This window comes from Fukomys damarensis, unplaced genomic scaffold (genome assembly GCF_012274545.1).
Source record: "Fukomys damarensis isolate Sample0158 unplaced genomic scaffold, DMR_v1.0_HiC HiC_scaffold_15, whole genome shotgun sequence".
In the NCBI taxonomy this organism is placed as follows: domain Eukaryota; kingdom Metazoa; phylum Chordata; class Mammalia; order Rodentia; family Bathyergidae; genus Fukomys; species Fukomys damarensis.
This window is the reverse complement of record NW_022900927.1, coordinates 4,744,947-4,767,681: the sequence shown is the minus strand read 5'-3', so window position 1 is coordinate 4,767,681 and position 22,735 is coordinate 4,744,947. Positions and strand designations below refer to the sequence as shown.

Sequence of the window (22,735 nt, the reverse complement as noted above, 5' to 3'; positions counted from 1 at the left end):
TTAAACTTGCAGTACTCCTACCTCAGCTTCCTGAGTAGTTGGAATCACAGGTATGCACTACTACTCTACTCAGACTGTGCCATTTATTCATGGTAGTGTTCACCTTTTCCACTAGGCTAGATTCTGCAGAGTATTAGATAGCTACCTCACAGTCCCCGGCCTCCTGTTGCCACATTTCAGCCATGCACATTGCCTCTTTTTAAAAAGAGAACACCTTTGGTCATGAAACGATGCTCGTCTTGTATCTGACTTTTTCAAGTCAGCCTCCCATAGTATCAGTAAACCTTGCCGCTAGAAAAACACCATATATATATAGAATATATAATTTATTTACTTAACAATGGGGATACATTCTACAAAATATGTTAGAAAATTTTGTCATTGTGTCAACATCACACAGGTTGTATCTATATAAATTAAGATGACTATGATGTCACTAGGTGATATAGTCTTCTGATATAGATATATCTATCTATAGATAGATAGATATATCTATCCCTGTTTTCCAACCTTCTTGGCTTCATAGCTTGGCCCACCCAGGGCTTCTGTGCCTTCAAGGAGATGAAATTGTTGGCAAAGCAAAAGAAGAATGTGTTAGACATTGCTTGTTTGCCAGAGAACTTGCTAGAAGATACCAAAAAGTCAGAGTCCTCGTCACTAGGGCAGGGTTAGCCACCAGACAGTTTAAGCACAGTGCCAAGAGCCTATGGAAACATGTGAAACCTTTAAAAATACCATTGGTGTCAAAATATTAAAGTCTATATAAAATGTTTATAAAACATTTTGCTGCTTCTACTCACTGTCAAATTTAATATACTCAATACATTTATAAAACTTGTTAAATTTCATCTCTGTGCATGATAATTGCAGAGAAGTCACAGCCATTAAATAACTTACTCATAGCTGGTTAATTTCCAAAGCATAGTTGTAAAAGTCCTTTGAAATTATTGAAAGTACTACATTTAATATAAAGGCATATGTTGGATGTGAGTGGGATGAGGCCTCCCCATAAGAGTGAGCCTGAGACCTGAGAAGCTGGAGCTAGCCCTTCACTGCCACAGCTGACCCCTGGGTGCAGCCTGCGTCAGAAAGCCTTCACCCTCCTCCCTGGGCCAGGCACCCTTGTGCTGTGAAGATATTAAATCCTCCTGATGTCATCCATAGCACCAGATGTTCATTTCCTACCTCTTCCCGGAGTCCCAACTTTAGACTGGAAGCAAAGATGGGCACCGTTTCTGAGAAAGAGCCTGGATATGTGCTCTCTGAGGACAGGGCCATTTCCTACTTGTCACGTCTGGTCCCTAGGCCGAGTGTGCTGGGTGAGTAGAGAAGCGGGTCAGGGAGACTCCGTAGGAATGAGGCAGGGAGCCGTGTGCCAGAGACGGGGAGGAAGGGCATGAATGGTGCCACACATGGAGTAACCAAAGCAGCATCGTCACTGAACTGACGTGTAACTGCCACACACAGCTTCTGTAGCCCATACTGTCTGGATTTGGAACCTCTGTGTCTCGATTTCATCTACCTTTGTCACCACGACTCAGACACACATGCATTTCACCTGGCCCTGACTTGGATTGACATCTCCTTTTGTTCTTATCTTCTGAGCTGTCATGATAATCACTGGTAGCCAGTTAGTCATTTGATTAAATGAAGAATTATACTGACTTTGTGCCAAGGCACTAATGATGGCTGTTTCAGTTTGTTGGCTCCCTTGAATGGACCTGAGCAAGGGGAGAGCCAGGCAGTTAGAGGCCAAAATTCATCTCTGGCTGTAGAGAGTGTTTGGTTTGTGCACACACAAGCTCTGCGAGGGTAGAGGCAACACTTGGACGGTCCTCTGATCCGTGCCCAGCTCCATGTCAAGGTGGTTATGGGCTAGGTTCCAAAAATGAGTTAAGGAAGTATGGGTTTCCACAAATAGATGTAATCTCTGTTTTATTAAAAATGTACGGTTTGGGGACTAATGGAGAAAAAATGTTATTCAAAGTTCTAGGATTATTTAGAAACACCCAGTGTTTGTTTAAAAGCACCAGCTGGGAATCTGCATTTGGAACAAGTCCCCGTGTGATTTTTTAGTCACCCTGAAGTTTGAGAATCACTAGTTAAGGGGTGGAGTGGAGACTGGAACTGTTCCTGTTTCATTCCTTCTGGCTTTGCAGGGTTCTAGGGAGTGACTGGCTCAACTTTTTGCAGACAAGCTCAGCTGGCTCCTCTGTGGGTTCCTGGCATTCCTTCCTCTGGGTCACGGAGGCACTGTGAAAGAGTTAATACAGTTTCAGGTAGGGGAACTATTGAGACAAGGCCCTGGAATGGAACCAGCCTACCTGAGCACTTCCTGAGGCTAAGTTCAGAGACTTGATCTGAATGTGGAACTGCTGAACATGTTTCTGTAAAATCTCAGAGGCTCTGCTTCTCTTGTGAATCTGCCTTTTGTCTTATTTTCACAGGACACTTCCTCTTCCATCCCTCATTCTTCTTTGCTCCTTCCTACCTATCCATGTTTCTTTCTCCCCACCACAGTTAATCTCTCTGTCTCTTTTTTTTTTTTTTTTTTTTTTTTTTTTTTTTTTTTTTTTTTTTTTTTTTTTTTTTTTTTTTTTTTTTTTTTTTTTTTTTTTTTTTTTTTTTTTTTTTTTTTTTTTTTTTTTTTTTTTTTTTTTTTTTTTTTTTTTTTTTTTTTTTTTTTTTTTTTTTTTTTTTTTTTTTTTTTTTTTTTTTTTTTTTTTTTTTTTTTTTTTTTTTTTTTTTTTTTTTTTTTTTTTTTTTTTTTTTTTTTTTTTTTTTTTTTTTTTTTTTTTTTTTTTTTTTTTTTTTTTTTTTTTTTTTTTTTTTTTTTTTTTTTTTTTTTTTTTTTTTTTTTTTTTTTTTTTTTTTTTTTTTTTTTTTTTTTTTTTTTTTTTTTTTTTTTTTTTTTTTTTTTTTTTTTTTTTTTTTTTTTTTTTTTTTTTTTTGAAGTACCAGCCATCAAACTCAGGACCTTGTGCTTGCCAGGCAGGCATGGTGCCACTAAGCTAAATCCCCAGTGGTTCATCTCTTTCCCAGACAAGTGATAAGCTCTTGTCTATCTCCTGCATGGGGATGTCTGTGTGAGTGTCTGTTCTTGGGCATCTCAGTGGGCTCATGGGGACCAGCATATTAGCTGTGAGGAATGGACCTGAGCAAGGGAAAGAAGGGAGTTGGAGTAGAGGCCAAGATTCCAGCTGCAGGGTGTTTGATGTAAGTAGACACACACAGCTGTCCTACCAGTCAGCCAAGGGACAGTGCTTAAAGACAGCAGAAAAAGATCATGGAGAAAGGGGGCTGCTGGGTTTTGAAGGACACAGTCATGTCCCAAACCAGAAGAAAGATGAGTACCCCTTTGGAGATAATTCAGGCTACCAGTGGCAGGCGAGCCAGGATGGTGCAATCGGCATGAGATTGGTTCCCCCATTCTAAAGACTATAAATGCTGTGAACCAGGCAGTATGGCCAGAGTAGCTAGTAAGCTCAGGACCACAGAGAGGTAAGTGACGGCAACCCATGCAGCAGTGGGTGTGAAGATTCCTGGTGGGCCAGAAGCAGGTGGCAAAAGAAGATGCTCTTTTGGGAGTGAAAGCAATGTGTATCTCAGGAGGCCAGGTAGACAGAGAATTCGTGGAAAGGAGTATGACCACCAACTCTGAGGTGGCAGCAGCCTGGGTAGTGAGCAAGAACTTGTGTTAGACTCCGCAGACCTTTCCATATGATTAACAGTTCCTAAAGAACACAGGAAATGCCTGAAACAAAGCATGAAGAAGCAACCTGACTCGTGTGGAGTACAGATGTGGGAGACAGAAGAAGCAGGGCTGCCTCTACACCTGGTCGTGGGATAAACTGAGTAAACTTGTATAGAGGTGGAAAGGGGGTGAAGAAAAGTGTATTCATCTAAATTCCTGTAGAAAGGGGAAGCTGTCTTTGCAGGGAACAATATTTTGATAAGTGCTTCAGCCTGCAGCTGAGATTTCACTGGAGGCCTGGGTGTGGGTGGAACAGCTCTACTTGAGGCATGCAGGAATCTTAGAATTTTGCATGTTATACCAAAGATAGCTGGTGATAAAAGGGTTGCTGCTGTGTTCTATTCATTGTGAACCCCTTTGTCCATTATCCTCTTACATTTTCAGAAAGATACTAATGTCATGGGTGCTTGAGGTCAAGTAGAGGGTGCACACTTGGGGGAAGAACAAAGGGGTGGCCCCCAGACTCTGATGGAAGCTGAGCAGGGTCGCAGAGAAGAGACACAAGGAGCCTACAGAGTGGGAACACCACATGGGAGGACCTCAGCTGGGTGGAGCCCCCAGTGACTGACTTTTCAAGCTTTCCTGTCATATTTTTCTGGTTATTCTCAATTCTGTTAGTTATATCCAAATCAACTAACAAAACATACACATTCCCCCTTGGAAGGCTACTGGGACTAAGCGGGCTATTGTACTGAGTCCAGGAGGGTGTTCAGGCCCATTTCAGATAGAGGCACAGCCAGGGCCTGGCCTTCTCTGCCGCTGCTCTGACAGCCTGTCTCCCCCAGGTCTCCACTGGGCGGATGGAGCAGCACTAGCGTCTTACAGTTCTTGGTTCTGATTGTGTTAGACTGGCAGCCATCAGGTCCCTGTCTCTGTCAGAGATATTGAATTGAGTCAGGGTCAGGATCACAAGAAGCTGAGAGACTTGGAAAGGTCCCTTGAAGCTGGGTGTGGTGGCCCATGCCTGTAATCACAGCACTTAGGGAGGCTGAGGCAGGAACTGCATAAGCTTGAGCCCAGTTTAAGCAATTTGGTGAGACTCCGTCTCAAATTTTAAAAGGACCGAATGCAAAGGCCCTGAGTTCAATCCCCATTACTGCAATCACAAATAAATAAATACGTAAAAATAAATAAGGCTGAGGATGTAGCTCAGTGTGAAGACCCTCACTTCAATTTTAAAATTGGGGGTGGTGAAGGGATTTAGCTCAGTGGTTCCACCTCCTGCCTCACAAGCTCAAGGATCCAAGTTTGATCACTGGTACCCCCCCAAGATAAAATTTAAAGAAAAAAGGAAAGAAAGATCTCTTGAAATAGTTTTGATCTTCAGTATATCTTCAAGCCAAGAAAGGTAAAGGAGAGTGGAGCCTGGTCGAAATAGAAAAGCTTCCTGCTGACTGACTGTGTGCTGTGGCCCTTTTTTTAGCTACTGCTCACAGAAACAATTCCTGAAGGCAGTTTGTAAATGAAAACCAGAAAGATATGCCCAGGTACAAGTCCCAGGTTTATCTCATGATTCATGGTCTCTCAGTGTCTCCAACCCTCCACCTGGCTCTCTCAAGGGCAAAATAGACCTCTTCAGAAATTCATGTGCAGCCCTGAAAACAAGTGTGAAGGCAAAACCCCTGAGGTGATCTCAGCACTATGGAAGTCCTTTGAGAGAACTGAAGTAATGTTGGCCTGGGACCTGAGCTGATGGCCGCTGAATGGATGAGGCAGGTTAGCATCTCTTGTCTTTTTGTTGTTGTTGTTGTTTTGTTTTTTGAGACAGGGTCTCACTGTATAGTTGAGACTGACCTGGAACTCACTGTATAGCCCAGGCTGGTGTCGAACTCATAGTGATCCTCCTGCCTCACCTCCCGAGTGCTGCGATTACAGGCGTGAGCCACCACGCCTGGCTAGAATCTCTTGTCTAATATGACACCATAACTGAAGCCATTGCTAAGGACTGGAGAGATTGCCTGGGCTGTTGGAGAGGGATAGTGTGCCTGCCCTTTAGGTCTCTGGGAATCCCAGATTAAGCGCCTGGCCTTGCACCTTACTGGGCCTTGAGTGACATCAAGTTTCCCTGGTAGGAGGAATGCTCATCCAGTGCCAACGGCCAGGGCATATCTGGGTATCCCCCTAGCTGGTCCCAGGACAACTTGGTGGGTGTCTTTTTCTCTATTGGGTGACTAGAGGAGGCCACATCAGCCTTCCAGATGGCCTCTGTGTGGTTCCCCTGTTGGCTGAGGGTGGAGGGTAGAGGGAATACCAAAAAAGACCAAGGCTTAGACTGAAAAGCCACCAGCTCTCCAGGGCCACAAGACCCAGGACATAGCTTTGTTTTTTCCCTTCTCAAATAGTTTGTCACCTGTCCTCTCCCCAACTTGCTTACTTCCCTGAAGCGCTTCCTGCTGAAAAACTTCTGTAAGAGGCTTCCAGAGTACCCTGTGCTTCCTTCCAGGCACATCCCCTTGGGCTGAAGCCCCGAGCCAGCGCATGCTGGAATGGGTGTGGATGTGGCTCTGCTTGGCTTCCCAGAAGCTCTCAGTGTCTCTGAGCCTGGGGGTTACACAGTGGGAAGGATCAGGCTTATTTATACGGACAAACCAATGGCAGCAGCCAGGTTGATGCTCAGGATAGAAATGCTTGCTTTTTGGCTGTGGGCTCTCAGTCTTTCAACTGCATAGTTTGAAACACAGGCTAATTAACCCCCTGCAGCACACACTGCCACACATCCCACCCTGGCCCATGTGTCAGGGCTGGGCAGGGACCTGGCAGCCCATGGAATGATCTGTGTGCTTTCTGCCTCCCACCCATCCAGCTGGCTACTCTCTCAGCTTCTCTGCACATACCTGGGTGACCACAAGGGCACACATTTCAGTTGACTGGGTAGAAAAGATTGCTTGCAAGTGGGATTGCTGGAATGGATCCGCCGGCGTAAGGCTAGGGGTGACTTGCTTTTCTTTGGCTTTGAGGAGATGACCACAGGGATGTTTAGGTGAACATTCCACTCCAGGCAGAGCTAAAGGAACCAGCAAAGTGGTATCAGGAAGACAAGAAGTCATCCTTCTGTAGGCCAGGAAAAGACCTCACCTAGGTGTTGGTCCCCTGCTGGGCTCAGGGCTGAGTGGAGAGGATAGGCACCAAGGCATTCCTCCAATTATAAACCCCTGGGACCTGGGGGATGAGCTAGTTCCTGTTTTCTCCTTTTTTATGAAGAATCTAGGCAATCAGTGAAGCAAAAGGAAGAAAACTAAAGGAAACCAAGTCAGCTGGAATCTGTGAGACACTTGCAGGGGTCATGGCAAGGGGCCAAGTAGAATCTGAAGGGCAATGTAGGTTTTCACCAAACCCAACTCTTAGTACTGGGCAAGGAATTGGAGGATAGACACTCAAAGAATTGTTATATGATCTCATTGTTTCTCAACCCCCAAACTAACTTAGCAAGTCATGTCAGCAACAGCAGATTCTCGGGACAGATACAGGTACTATGTATTAAGTTAAGAGAACCTCCATGGCTGAAGCTTTTCCCACAGCCTGTTGCCAGCACTTGGACTCAATCCCTTAGGATGCTGCCTCCCCACACTCAGGACTTGGCTGCTCGATACAATGCTCAGGCCAGGTGTGGTGGCACATGCCTATAATCCCAACACTTGGGAGGATGAGGCAGGAGGATTGCTGTGAGTTTGAGGCCAGCTTAGGCTACGTAGCTCAAGTATAAGACCAACCTAAACTACATAGTGAGACCCTGTCTCAAACACACACACAACAGCCGGAGATTTAGCTCAGTGGTGTTACTGCCTCCCTTGCAAGCTCAAGGTCCCAAGTGTGGTCCCCAGTACCAAAATCAATCAATCAATCACACACACACACACACACACACAGAACAGGAGGGAAACGCCCTACCCAGTCCCAGGGCACATCCCAGCAGGTGAGTCACTGCTGCATGACTCTCCAATCCCTCCAAACTCCCAGCCATCCCCCACGGAACACCTCAGTCTTTACTGCTTCTCTGTCCCTGGGACCTGGGGGAAAAGCAGAGGACACTGAACTAGCCTCCTTTTTCAAGCCTTCCTGAGCCTCTTAATTGGAGCAAAAGGCTACTTATTCCACACAGTTGTACTGAAGAATCTGTAAATGACGAATCTAATAGGCGGTCCAATCCTCATGAGTAGTGCAAAGGGCTATTCCTGCCATGTAAAAGATGGGTGTGTATGTAAATTCAATGCTTGTATAATAGGGATGAAATTATTAATATCCCCAAAGGGTATGCATTTTTATTTTTTGGGTTAATTTCTGTTTTCTCTTTGGTCATAGAAAATCTGGAAAGTAAGCAAAATAATGATGAGCAAACTAAGATGTCAGAGAAGCTAAATCTGTAGATAGTTCTATGTTGCTTAACAACAGGACATATTCTGAGAAGTGCGTCTCTAGGCAACTTCATCATCTTGCAAACATAGAGTGAATGTATTCATCAGTCTAGATGGTGTGAGGCAGTCAACTGGCAAGGCCTCTTGATGCAATCATGAGAAATGGTAGAAACAGGATGTATGATGCTGTAGGCTTAACATGGCACACTGCTTTATAGTCAATTTCTACAAGTAGGAGTATACTCTGAAGTAACAATGAATGTATAGCATAGTGGGCCAGGGATTTAGCTCAGTTCCGCCACCTGCCTTGCAAACACAAGGTCCTGAGTTCAATCCCCAGTACCAAACAAAACAAAAAACAAAAAGTATAGCATAGTAAATATAGAGACCAGTAATTATGTACTGTCAGTAATTTTATGTGCTGTAGTTTGTATGATTGCCAGCTCAGTAGTTTTGTTTACATCTGCCTCCTAGGAAAAACGTGAGTGATGCTGCCTGCTGGGGCATTATGAGGGAATAGAAATTTTTTCAACTCCATTCTAATCTTATGGGACAGCTGTCATGTATTTGATCCATTACTGACAGAAACATTGTTATGTGGCGCATGACTGTATATAATAAAGAGTTCACAAGGACATGAGATAGAAGTTTTTCATTCCATTATTCCAAACTTTTAACTATCATCTCCTTGGCCCATGGGTTTTGATGTTTGTTTGTTTGTTTGTTTGTTTTCAATTCCTGCACTAGCTGGGTGTGGTAACACATGCCTAAAATCTCAGCAACTTAGTGAGACTGTCTCAAAATAAAAAATACAAAGGGCTGGGATGTAGCTCAGTGGTAGAGTGCCCCTGGGTTTGATCCCTGTCTTACTTTTCTCATCACTGAGACAAAATATACAACACTCAAAGGAGGAAAGGTATATTTTGGTTCATAGTTTGTAAATGTTTCAGTTCATAGCTAGCTGGCTGGCTCCAAGGCAGGGTGGCATGGCAGAGGGGCATCACAAAGAAAAAACAGGTCATGGTGGGCAGAAGGCAGCAAAGCAGAGAAGCAGCGAAGAAGCAACAAGTTACTGTTGGTGACCCTCTTTCTGTTCCTTATATCCTATCCAGGCTACCCATCCTTAGGGTAGGTAGCAGTCATACCCATGGTTGGGCAGCCTTAATCCTAGCATCACATCATGCATCAATTCCAGTATCACATTCTCAGACCTAACATCATACGTCCTAGCTCCAGCCACCTCCAGAAAGCACCACCTATGACTGGATGAGGCTTTGAGGGGACATCTAGATATAAGCCATAACAATCCTTAATACAGGAAAAAAAAATCTGTATTGTTTTGGATCCATTTTAAATGTCTGAAATTTCAAGCAAACCAGGGGCTCACACCTGTAATCTTAGGACTATGGAAGGCCAGGGAAAGAAAATCTCAAACTTGAATCCAGCCTGGGCAATTTAGTGAAACCCTGGCTAAAAATAAAAGAAATAAAACAGGGCTGGGGATGTAGCCCAGAGCAAAATCCCTCAGTTTTGTCTCCAGTATCTAGGGCCTTGTGCATGCTCACCAAGCACACTACCACTGAGGTACATCCCCAGTCCAGGGGGTTACTTTCTCATTGCTCTTGGATGCTGAGCCTAGTATCCCTGAATGGGGAATACAGTGGCAAAACTGGACCACGTTGGGATTCAGTCAAGATGCACTTGATATGTGAATGTGAGAACCAGGTCACAGTTTGGATGGGGATGGTTACCTTATTGAATACTGCAAGGAAAAAGGATAGGTTTGAAAAAATGCAGTCTTTCCTGGTGTCATTTGTCAGTTGGAGAGGGAAAGGATGTGAGTTCTTAGCAAGGATATAGAAAGATAAAGGTAGGCCCTTGCACAGAGTGAGAGAATGAGACTCTAATTTGTTGTTGTAGACCAGGGGTATTCAACCCATGGGCCATGGGCTAGGGAGTCAGTGATCCCTGAGAGAAAGGAATCAAGTGAGTATTCAGGCCACAACATGGCATGGAGTGTGTTGGCAACAAGGGTCAGTGGCAGGTGTGTAAGAGAAAAGGGAACCTTTGTACATTGTTGGTGGGAGTGTGGATTGGAGCTGCCATTATGGAAAATAGTATGGAGGCTCCTAAAGAAATTAAAAATAGCATTAAAAATGATGCAGCCATCCCTCTTCTCGTTATGTACCCAAGGAAAATAAAATCACCGATTCCATAAAGATCTTGGCACTCCTGTGTTCACTGAAGTACTTGTCACAAGAGCCAAGGTATAGAAACAGCCTAGGGGTGTGTGTGTGTGCAAAACAGAATATTATTCAGACTTAGAAGAGAAATATTGTTTTTTGTGTGTATAGTTCTGGGGATTGAGCCCACAGATGGGCTAAGTTCCACTAAGCCACATTCCCCAGGCCCCCCAGAAAGCCTGCCATTTATCATAACATGCATGGACCTGGAGGACATTATGCTAAGTGAAATAAGCTAGACACAAGAATAGTACATGATCATGTACTATTTGTATGTAAATAAAAAAACAAAAGACAAATACACAGAGATAGAAAATAACAGTTATTACCAGGGATAGGATATAGGGCAGGAAATGGAGAGATAAAGGTAAAAGGATGCAAAGTAGCAAATTTGTGAAGGATGAACAAGTCTACGGACCTAAAGTACACAACATGAGGTCTATAGTTAATAATAGTGGATGCTCATACTCTTTAGTGAAATAAATAAGTCACACATGTGTAAATACCAAACAGTGTCTCTGGTGTGAAAAAGTAAAAGTGTAAATAAGATCCAAATGGGGTGGAGGATTTAGCTCAGTGGTTCCGCTCCCTGCCTCACAAGCACAAGGACCTGACTGAGTTCGATCCCGGGTACCAAAAAAAAGATCCAAATGGTATAATTGACAATGTGAAATAGGAAGAAAAGTGCTAAAAGTGTAGGGGAAGTGGGAAGGGTAAAGGAAAGATAATAAGGGAAAAGAAAAAATATGAGAAAAAGAAAAAAATGGAAACAAAGTTTTTGTAAATAGGGAAGGGAGGAGGGGGTGAAGGGAGGGCAGGGTTATGGGGAAAAAAATGAGAACCAGGACCTGTCATGTAAAGGTATAAGATCCCAATGATTACTGTAACTGTACTGTATCCTAAAATGTACCAGTAAACTCAATGAGGAAAAAAAAATAGTGGATGGTATTCAGGATTTTTTTTTTTTTTTTTTTTTTTTTGAGACAGGGTTTCACTGTGTAACTCACTATGTAGCCCAGGTTGCCCTTGAACTGAAGTCATCCTGCCTCAGCCTTCCAAGTGCTGGGATTATAGGTGTATACCACCATCCCCAGCTTGTATTCAGGATTTTTTGCCAAATGGGTAGATTATAACTGCTATTGTGGGGGGGATAATTATGTGAGAGATAGATATGTTAATTTTTCACTGTAGTAACAATTTTACCATATATATCCATCTTGTAATATCATGTATACACAATAAGGTTTATTATAAATAAATATATGCTGCTGAAAAGGTTAGACTCGGGATTTCCATGGGTCAGCAGACCACACTTGGAGTTTGCTGATCTAATGTAGAATTTGAAAAAAAGTTTGCAGAACTAGAGCATATGTTTCCAAACTGAAATGGCTAACTAAATGCCCAACAAAGTGGACAAAAATAGGTCCAGATCAAGCACATTATTATGAAATTATGGAACAGTGAAGACCCAGAGAGACTCCATCTGCTCTGAGAGAGTAAAAATAGGCCAAACCCAAAGGATCACATCTCAGAATGACTTTGTAGTCTAACAGCATTAGAACCTAGAAGCATCAGAACCTAACAATGTCAGCAAAGGTGGGAGGGAAGATGGAGTCTAAGGTACACAGGCAACCCACTAATTAGGAGTTAGTGTGTTACAGTAGGGAGTAAGTTAATAAGTGAAGGCACTTTCAGATAGAGAGTCTCAGTGACTTAATTTCCTATGCGCCCTTTGTTAGGAAGTGACTGAAGGAAGTGCTCCACTAAAACAAGAACATGAACCAGGAAAGAAGAGACCCAGAGGTTGGGTGTGGTGATTCACCTCTGTTGTAATCTCAGCACTCGGGAGGCTGAGACTGAAGGACTACCACAGGTTCAAGGCCAGACTGGGCTACTTAGGGAGACCTGTCTCAAAAAATAAACAAAAAAAGAGACCTTAAATCTAGAAAGCAAAGGAGCAACTCCAGAGGGGGAAAAAAGTGTATCTCCAGAGAGAGGGTAAAGATAACGGCTGTGTCCCAAGCCTAGAGAGTAACCAGAACTGATCAGAGCAGGCAGAGAACCCCAGGACTATGAGATAACTATTAGCCTCCCTAACAGTCTTCTCTTCCACAGCTCATTTTGAGGGTCCCCTTCTTGCTTGCTCTCCCCATATATACAGATTGGAAAGCTGCCCTCCCTTACATTCAGGCCATAGCCTGCCTTCACCTTTCCCTGGGTAGAGGCTTTAACCTGCTGTCATTTCCCATCTGCATCCTCTGCCCCAGCGCCACCCCTGCTGTGGCCCTCCCTACTGGCTGGAGTGACGCCCCGCTTCCCACCCCCAGCAGGTGGCTGGGCAGAAGACCCACCTTGGGGAACATGGTCACCATGCTGCTCAAACACTCCCTGTGCTGCTTCTCCAGTTCCTTCTGTTTGTCCGTCCAGGCCTGCAACCTGAGCCTTTGCTGGCGGTCAATATTTTCCAGGAAGACATCTAGGAGGGCCTTGTAGGAGGTCCTTGTTTCTCCCATGACTTTCACGTGGTTGATCACTGCTTGTCTGGGAAGAGAGAACAATTTAGGAGGCAGAGGGGCCATCTCCTCCTTCCAGAGATGACTCTGTTTTGTGAAATTCTTTGGGGTACAAGAAGAGAAATGAAAGTTGGTGAGGACTGGAGAAAATAGGGAGCAGAGAAGTGGGCAGTGGTACCAAGTTAGGAGCCTCAAGGCTGGGCTGGAAACAAGAAGAAAAAGTCAAGCACATGGGGGGGCACATATTAGGTGAGGTATAGACAGGGTTATAGAAAGTGAGGAAGAAAGGAGGATGCAGGCTTGGAGAGAAAGCCCACTACAAGGAGAGAAACATGTAAATGCCCTGCTTCCCACACCTGCATAAGGTTGCCCAAGGGCCTGAGGCCAGGTGACTTTTGCCTGTCCCCTCCTTCAGGAGGCCTGGTGCAAGCCTAGATAGTTCTCCCTAGCACACTTTGTACCTCTTCTCTCCCACTGGGTTTTGGTTCTGCCCTCATATTGCAGAGGCTGTGGTGAGTGCCAGGTGACTGCCAGGGCACCTACCGGAGGCTCTCAAAGTGTCTGTAGAGAACATATTTCTGGCACAGGCAGTGTAGTCTGTGTGCACTCAGCTCCATGGTGGTGGTGGTGAGCTCTAAGGCCTTGCTGCGCAGGTAATGTGGCAGCCCCAGCTTTGACTCCCCACTCAGGAGTTGGAGGTTCTTCTTCTGGGCCTCCATGTCCATGTGGTACATCTCCTTAGAGGTGACCGGGCACCTCTGCAGAGAGGGCCGGGTTGCCCTTCGGATGGATGTCCTAGTGACAGGAAAGGAGGCAGATTTCTTGGACTTGGTGGGAACACGGCTGGCCCATGGCATCTGAGCACACTTAGTTGAACTCATGGTTGTCTGGTTTCCCAGGCCGGGCTCCTGGTTATGGGAGGACCTGGGCAAGTATGGCGTCCTACTTTGGCAAGCAGATTGGGCCCGGCTTAGGGGTGGCTCTGCCTTCTCCAAGTTCCTGCACCAATTAGTGCTTGTAAAGATCAGCCTCTCAGTGTCTTCCCTCAGTCCTGCTGGCTCCCTCCTCAGGCTCTGTCGTTCCTCTTCTGGCCAGGCCCATGTTTGCTGCTGCTGCCTGGTTGCTGCCTCCATCTCCCACTGCTGCAACTTCTCCTGGTGCTCTTGCTCCAGCAGGACCCACTTTCTCTGCCGCTGCAGCCACATCTCCTCCTCCTGCAGCCACCGCTGCCTCTGCCTCTGCCAGCTGAGTTCCTCTTCCCAGAGCTCCACCTGGCTCTCCAAGGGCACCTCCTCAGAGCTCCCTATGGATAGGTGCTTCCGAAAATGTGGCTTAATTTGGACTCTTTCCTTCTCTGAGAAGTGGTCCCCTTGTTCTTTGTCCCTGTGGATTTGGCCCTCTGCCACCAGTCTTTCTGATTTTGTATCACCTTCTGAGGGTGATAACATAGACTCAAGGATCTCGGTGTCCTTAAACACATCTGTGATGCTCGACTGCATTCTCATGGTGGAGAAAGGCTGGGATGCTGAAGGTGTCACCCCACTGGCAATGGGACTTGAGGAAAGTGAAATCAACTGTTCCTCCTCCCTGGGATCCTGTCGCACTTCCTCCATGACTGTTCCTGTCTGTGGAAGGGTCCTTATCTCAGAGGTGGGCGGGAAGTCAGGAGTCACCTCAGCTGGGTCTCTGGCTGGATTTCTAGCAATCTGAATCTTCTTCAGCTGGAACTCCAGGGCATGCTTCGTCAGGATGAGGTCATGACACTTTGCCCATAGAATTGCTACCCGCTTTAGGAGAGCATCCCTCTGGCTCTCAAGGTCTTGGATGGACTTCTGGAAGTGCAGCCTCTGGCTGCTGAGCTCTTTGGCCATCTCTATTTGCAAGCACTTGTATTTGGTTTCCAGGCTCCTGTTCTCCTTGTGCTGGAGGACCAAGCCCTTGTTGAGATTCTCTACCACAGTGGACATGTATCTGATGGCCTTGACCTCCCCCTTGATGAACATGGTGGAGTACAGGAGCTCCTGCAGCATGGACTTCACCTCGGAGACCTTTGTACAGGTGGCATGCTTGTCCTGGAGCATCTGTTCTGGGCTCAGTGGCTGAAGGTGGGGTGAAGATTTTTGTGGGCTTTTCTCCCTCCAGCCCTGCCAGAAGATGTGTTTGGGCACTGGGAGAGGTGGAGAGGGGGGAAAAAAAAAAAGCAACAAATTCCTATGGATCCCAAGAATTATACTGATTCTCCAGACCCTACTTGGCCAAAATGCTCATCTAATCCTTTGGGGATTTGGCAAAAATAAGGAGCTGAGGATGTCTGTCCCAGAGAACTCTCCTGAGCCTGAGCTTGCAGCACTCACCCTTGGGTCTGCCAGCTCCACAGCACCTGCTGAGCCCAGAGAGGTCACTATAACTTGACTCAGTTCTGTATACTGCTGGCTGGGTGTGGTGGTGCACCCCTGTAGTCCCAGCACTTTGGAGGCTGAGGCAGGAGGACTGTCATGAGTTCAAGGCCAACCTGGGATAAATAGCAAGATCTGTCTCAAACAAACAAAAAACAACTATGCTCTTGACCCTCACATTTTCCTGGGGTAGAATTATTTTTTTAATTCATTACTTTTATTCATAAATTTTAGGTATACAATGTATTGACATTTGGAATTATTTCTCTAGTTGTACCACTTTCCAACCTCAATATCTGTGTTTCGCTGTGCATGTAGAGATCTATCACAGTCTGACAGCCTATTCACCTGTTTTCTTTTCTTTCTTTCTTTCTTTTTTTTTGGGTTTTTTGTTTTTTTTTTTTTTTTTTTTTTTTTTTTTTTTTTTTTTTTTTTTATTTTTGGTTTTTTGTTTTTTGAGACAGAGCCTCACTATGTAGTTGAGACTGACCTGGAACTCACTATGTAGCCTAGGCTGGTCTCAAACTCACAGGATCCTTCTGCCTCAGCCTCCTGAGTCCTCACCTGTTTTCTTTTTAAAAATTACAAATGTTAGCTGAGTGTGATAGCACGTGCCTATAATCCCAGCTCTTGGGGAGACTGAGACAGGAGGAGTGTAAATTCAAGTTCTGCCTAGGCAACTTAGTGAGACCCTCTCTCAAAATAAAGAACTAAATTATGTAATGTATTTAAGTACTTATTTGTTTGGGTTTTTTTTTTGTTGTTGTTGTTGTTTTTTGAGACAGGGTCTAACTACATAGTTGAGACTGACCTGGAACTCACTATGTAGCTCAGGCTGGTCTGGAACTCACAGTGATCCTCCTGACTCAGCTTCCCAAGTGCTGGGATTACAGGTGTACACCACCACGCCTGGTTTAAATCCTTATTTAAATAAGACTTGTTTTCAGAAAAAAAAAATCTGAATAAAAAGGGGTTGGAGATATATGTCAGTGGTAGTGTGGTCCTGGGTTCAGTCCCCCACTACCAAAGGAAGGGAAGGGAAGGGAAGGGAAGGGCAGGGCAGGGCAGAAGGAAAGAAGGCAGGCCAGCCGGCCTAGGGTCTTGACCAGGCTTGGTGCACATGCAATCTCACCACTCTGGGAGGCTGAGGCAGGAGGATCAAAAATTTGAGCCCAGCCTTGGCAACTCAGCAACTTCATAAGATCCTGTCTCACTAAGGGGCATGTATCTCAGGACAAAGGCTGTGGTTTCAATCCCCAGGACCACCAAGTACCACCACCACCACCACAATAACAAAGACTAACATCTTTTTCCATTTGGGAAGAATGTTGCAGGCTTCTTTGATACCCTGATGAAAGCAGCTGACCCTTTCCCCAGGAAAATGTACTAAGCACAGATTGTGTGTGCTGTGTTCAACCCCACTGACAGGCCTCAGTACTTCAAGGGCTGATCATAGGCATAGTCTTCTGCCCTGGACCTACAGTTCATAGGGGGATTATCTTGGCATATGTGTTCACTGAATATTACTGGCAAAAAAAACACAGTGGCTAAATTTGGATGCATGAGGGACTAGAGGAGATCTGGAAATTAAATGATACTGAGATCAATCTAGTATCTAGCTAGTTTTGCCCTTTGGCCCAGTAAGTAGCACCAAGTTTAGATTCTGAGACCAGAACTTGAGTTTGAACTTCATTTTTCCCACTTGCCTTGGCAAATTTCTTAATGTCTCAGTGCCTCAGTTTCCTCATCTGAAAAATGGGACTAATCAGAGCATCTACCTCATAGTATTTAATTAATCTTCCTGCCTCAGCATCCTAAGTAATGGGATTTTAAGTGTGTACCACCATGCCCAGCAGCTACTGTTTATTGAGTCCTGAGCATGTTCCAGGCAAGGCATCAGACACTTCATGCCTTGTGGAAGCCTCCCCAAACCCTACAAGTAGGCACTGTCCTCTTTTTTGTTTGTTTCTTTTCTTTTCTTTTTGACAGTGTTTCCCTAAGTCATTAAGTTGCCCAGTTGGCTCAAACTTGCTGTCCTCCTGCCTCAGCCTTCCACAGTGCTAGGATTACAAGCATGTACCACCATGCCTGGCTCCTTGCCATTTTATGTATAAGGAAACCGAGGCTCAGAGAGATGAAGTAACTTGCCAAGATTTACATAGCCAGAAATTAGAAGAGATGGAAATAAAATTTGTATGACTCCAAAATCCATGCTCTTGAGTAAAACAAACCTAAATGTGGGGCCTGGCTTTGCCAGGAGCTTTCTTGTGGTATCTTTCTCTTCTCTAACCATCACTGTTTTCCTCCACAAAATACAGGAATTAGATAATCTCAGGTCACTTACAGTGTGGATAAAAGTAAAATTCCAAGGTTCAGTCATGTTGTTGACTGACTCCCTTGGTAGTAGCCATGATCAGGAAGAGTCCAGAGGGTCTCTGTTTGAGCTTCACCGAACTTTCTGGCACAGCAGATAGGTTTGGAGTGAGAAAGGGTGTTCCTCAGGCTCTGGCCATAGACTCTAGCCTTCCTGGCCTCTGAGCCTTCTTCCCACAACCCACATCTGGCCCAGCTCCAGGAAGCACCTCCAGGTACATGTCTCCACTTCCTCTGTATCCCCACCCTGAGAGCCAGCTCAGAGCTGCTCAGTGCTTAGCTTGGGTTCAATACGCTGGTCTTCACTCCAGCTCCCAACTTTACTTTCTTTTTACTTTTTGTTTGTTTGTGTGTTTGTTTTGAGACAGGGTCTCACTATGTAACCCAGGCTGGCCTTGAACTCGTGATCCTCCTGTGTCTGCCTCTGGAGTGCTGGGATGCTAGGTGTGTGTCACTACGCCTGACTGTACTTGCTATGAGGGAGAATTGGAAAACCCCCTGCAGATCCAGTCTGTACCTTCTTCCCCTGAAATGGAGTCTGCTACGGTGCCACGCCACACCCTCCCAGGTGCTCCAGGAACCTACTTTGTGACCTTTTCTTTTGTTCCTCAATGACAGTGGAGCAAAGGGAAATGAGAGACTCTATGCCTCCTTTGGTGGTGATGAGGGAGAGAGGTAACACTTTCTCTATTACTTCAATCCATTCATTCAGGGCTTCCTCTTCGTCCTCACTCTTCCTGTTCCTGATCTCGTAGGTCAGACTGTCAACTGGACAAGAAGTGAGAAGTGAGCCAGGCGTGGTGGCGCACGCCTGTAATCCCAGCACTCGGGAGGCTGAGGCAGGAGGATCGCTGTGAGTTCGAGACCAGCCTGGGCTACATAGTGAGTTCCAGGGCAGTCTCAACTACATAGTGAGACCCTGTTACACACACACACACACACGCATGCACACACACAAAAAATAATAAAGTGAGAAGTGCAACCTAAGGGCAGCCTGTCTTCTTGGGAGCCCCAAGCAGCTCTTTAGCTCAGGGGTTATAGCAGTCTAGCTATGTGATATTGGGCATGTCACTTACTCCCCTGCACATTAGTTTTGATTTTCGTTTTGATTATTCATTTCAGTGATACTAAAAATCCACAGCAAACATTTCTCCAAAACTTCGGAGCTTGCTGGGGACTTGTAGTTTCCTTCCCTGTGCAAGCTTTGGGTGAGGATCAAATCAGATAATAACATGTGAAATCATTAATGTGAGGCCTGCCACACAGAAATACACGTTAGACATCGACTTCTGTACTACAAAGTCAGGCACGTGTCTGTCTTGTTACAGCTCTGTGTACCTGTTGCTGTGTCCATCATCTGGACAGTTGAATAAACTAAGAAGAGCCAACAGCTGTCTTAGCTCTTGAGGGGAGCTGAAGACCACTGCACTGAGAATTCCTTGGGTAGTTGCAGGGCGAGCAGGCAGGGTACATCCCCACTTCTTCTGACACTTCGGGATCCCGCACACCTCCCCGCACACAGGCTGTTAGCACTCGGGTCTGAGCGGGGTAATACTTGGCTTTGGGGCTGTGAACCCGTGCTCCGTCCCGAACAGTGGTGCCAGTTGAGTGTGGCTGGCACCCGTGCCTGTGCAGTAAGGTCATTCAGCGCTTAAATGGCTCATATGGGTCTGAATTCGGTTTCTGTCCTGCTGAAAAAGGGCCGGGGATTTAACTCAGTGGTTCTGGTCCCTGCCTCACGAGCGCAAGGACCCAAGTTCAATCCCCGGTACCAAAAAAAAAGAAAACAATTTGAGATATCATAATGGACCTGTGACTAGGCTTCATTATATACTCAGCTAATGTCATGATCTGTTACATTTTGGACATGTTTGCCCTGTGGGGTGAGATGACATTTGTGACACGAGTAGGGGAACGTTTCACCTGGGAAAGAGCCTTGCAGTGTGTCCTTTGCTGTCCCTCTGAGCACTCACACTCCCCTCCCAGCAAAGGCTGACCCAGGGAGAGAAAGGAGGAGACTGAGTGAGCAGGGACCAGTGTCTTAGAGGAAGGGACCCACCCTGAGGGCTGCACCTGGCCTGCGGACTCACCCCAGTCACCCAACCAACGGAGGATTTCATACAGGTGCTTTTCTTTAGTCTTAGCATCTTTGGAGAAGGAAGAAATTTTTTCTAGCAAGATGCATCTCTTCTTGCCCTTTTGCTCCATCTGGTAAGATTTTGTCTTTTCTTTTAAATCATATCCTGATTCTTCCTGGAAGCAGTTGATGACACCATTGACATTGTTCAAGATGTCTGTGAGCTGGGCAGAAATATCCTATGTGGGAGGCAGCAGATTGCATTGCTTAGCAGTGTAGACTATGGAACCAGATGCTTGGACAAATCACTTTTTTCTTTTTTTTTTTTTTTTTTTTTTTTTTTTCAAGTACCAGGGATTGAACTCAGGCCCTTGCGCTTGCGAGGCAGGTGGCAGAACCAGACAAATCACTTATTAACCTCTCTGGGTCTGAGGTTTTGTTTTGTTTTTTGGCAAAGTAGAGATCATTATAGAACTTATATCACAGGGTATTTGTTTCTTGTTTTTTGAGGCAAGTTCTTGCTGTGTAGTTCAGGCTGGCCTTGAACTCACTATGTAGTCTAACTAATGGCAGTCCTGTCTCAGCCTCCGAGTGCTGGGATTATAGATGTGTGCCACCACACCTGGCTTATGGGGTATTTGTAGGGATTAAATTAAATAATTCTTATGAAGTGCATAGAACAGTGCCTGGCACACAGCAAAAGCATTAGCTCTTTTTGTTGTTGTTGTTGTTGTTCCGTGGAATTGAACTCAGGACCTTGCACTTGCCAGGCAGGCCCGGTACCACTGGGCATGTTGGTGCATGCCTGTAATCCCAGCTCCCTGGAGGTTGAGGCAGGAGGATTGATACAGACAGTAGGGTGTGGCAAAGATGCCTGGAGAAATAAGCAGGACCTGTCAATTACAAGATCCCAGGACCCCATATGTAGAACTTCTTGAGAGTTCCCACTATTGTGACTTCACGGTAGCCCATCCTGGTCTCCCAGACCCAGGTTGTACTTTTACTTTTGGCCCAAGTTTGCTCAGTAGATCTAGTTCTTCCCTTAAACCTTCCCTCCTCATTTTCAAATAAACCATTGACACCGTTTTTGGCTTGTCTCATCTAATTCTTTGTTTGAGACAAGAAGGACCTGGAATACTTTTGTTTGGTGAGCCATTTCTAAAGGAACTACCCAACAATAGGATCACCATAAGTTTGAGGCCAGCCTGAGCTACATACTGAGTTTAAGGCCAGCCTGAACTACATGGTGAGATCCTGTCTCAAAATGAAAAAAGTTCATTAAAAATCCACAGCAAGCATTTCAAAATTCAGTACAAGAAACTTTCAGGATCAGTGGCTCAAGTTAAAAATGCACCAGAGGCCCATTATGTACAGGATGAGCCAAACCTTTGGCCATTACTCCTGAATGCTCACAGGACTAAATTGAAGGAATTGTGGCAGCCAAGAATAGACCCTGATTCAAGAAGTCTGAGGGCCAAAGGTTTAGCTCAGTGATGCCACCATCTGCCTCACAAGTGCAAGGTCCTGAGTTCGATCCCTGGTACCAAAATAAAAAAATCTGGGCACCTTCCTGCCCCCTTCAGACCCAGCACAATGGGCCGTACTGGAGTTCCTGCCCACTTACCTGTATAAGGCTTCTCCCTTCCCAGAGTGGCAGGACTTGGCCCACCTTGTAGAAGCCAAGTACAGGTTAATTTGAACTCATGTCTGTCTGAAAAACCAGTTTGCTGAGTGAGTATCCTAGGACACCCCCACCCAAGGACCCAGAAATAAAATCTTGTGTAAACACGAGATCAGTCCCCAGCCTCTACGTTAGCCCCTAATACAAGGGTATTTCTCTTATCTCACGGGTTACCTCCTGAGCCCTAGCGAGCTGGGCAGTCTCAACCCTCGAGATGATGGCCTTCACGGAGGCAGGAGTCAGCAACTATGGGGTGTCATCACCCTCCATTCCAGATTACCATTGGTCCCAAGGTGTCCCTGTTTCTGGTACCCAGGCCCTAGACACACAGTGTTGTGTGCTTTGAAGGGTAAGGGCCCCAGGGTGGCTCCTAGTACCTTCCGCCCAGTCACAGCTCTTCCCTAACTGCCAGATACCAGGTTCCACTGACCCTCTTCCTAGTGACATCATCAGTTTGATTTAAAGATTGGACTTCTTGCCATCATTCTGGCTGGTTATCTAGCTTTTTATCCATTACCCAGTATTATATTTACTTGACCTGGGACTTTTAACAATGTGAAATAGGAAGAAAAGGGCTAAAAGTGTAGGGAAAGTGGGAAGGGTAGGGGAAAGGTAATAAGGGAAAAGAGAAAAATAGGAGAAAATGAAAAAATGGAAATAAAGTGTTTGTAAATGGGGAGGGGTGAAGGGAGGGCAGGGACAAGGGGAAAAAATGAGAACCAATTCCTGTCATGTAAAAGTACAAGATCCCAATGATAAATGTAACTGTACTGTCTACCTAAAATGTACCAATAAACTAAAAGAGGAAAAAAATGTGTTTTCAAGGAGTGTGTAATATAAATGAGTACTTACAGGAAAAAGGTAAAAAAATAAAGTGTTGAATTAAAAAAAAATCATTTAACGTTAAGCTCCCAAACTAAACATTAATGGCTAAAAATAGGAAAAGGCAATGAGGAAAAGTTAGGGTGGGCCCCTGGGAGGGTACAGAGCCTGAGCAGTTTTTTTTTCACTGCATACCCCTTCTGTTTGCACCCGTGCTCCCAGCAATGGGGCTGTTCAGTCACGGACTGAATTCCCCAGACTGTGAGCCATCGCCAACCTTTTCTAAGCTATCTCTCTCAGGTATTTCGTTATAATGAAGAAAACCTGACTTACATACTTTCCCAAAGAGAACTTTTCATTTTTTTAAAAGAGCCAATCAACAACTGTGTAGGAATATGTTTGTGTTTTCCCCAAGGATTGAGGCTTGGTCAACACTGTTACTGAATGTTATTAGTCACGGCAAGAGATCTCTTTAAAACAAATATACTGTTTCCTTTCTTTCCTCCTCCTCCTCCTCCCCCTCC

The 22,735-nt window shown here is 45.2% G+C and overlaps 1 protein-coding gene across 1 annotated transcript; it reads right to left on the bottom strand.

The window, feature by feature from the left end:
* Window positions 1-993: 993 nt before the first annotated feature.
* Fam186b (family with sequence similarity 186 member B) lies at window positions 994-21,351 on the bottom strand. The gene is made up of 7 exons (XM_019207431.2): window positions 21,333-21,351; window positions 19,722-19,947; window positions 18,217-18,399; window positions 13,406-15,029; window positions 12,701-12,890; window positions 6,589-6,758; window positions 994-2,253 (listed from the first exon to the last, which is right to left on the bottom strand). The coding sequence occupies exons 2-7, from the start codon at window positions 19,837-19,839 to the stop codon at window positions 2,139-2,141; spliced, it is 2,400 nt and encodes a 799-aa protein (XP_019062976.1). The 5' UTR covers window positions 19,840-19,947; window positions 21,333-21,351; the 3' UTR covers window positions 994-2,138.
* Window positions 21,352-22,735: the final 1,384 nt, after the last annotated feature.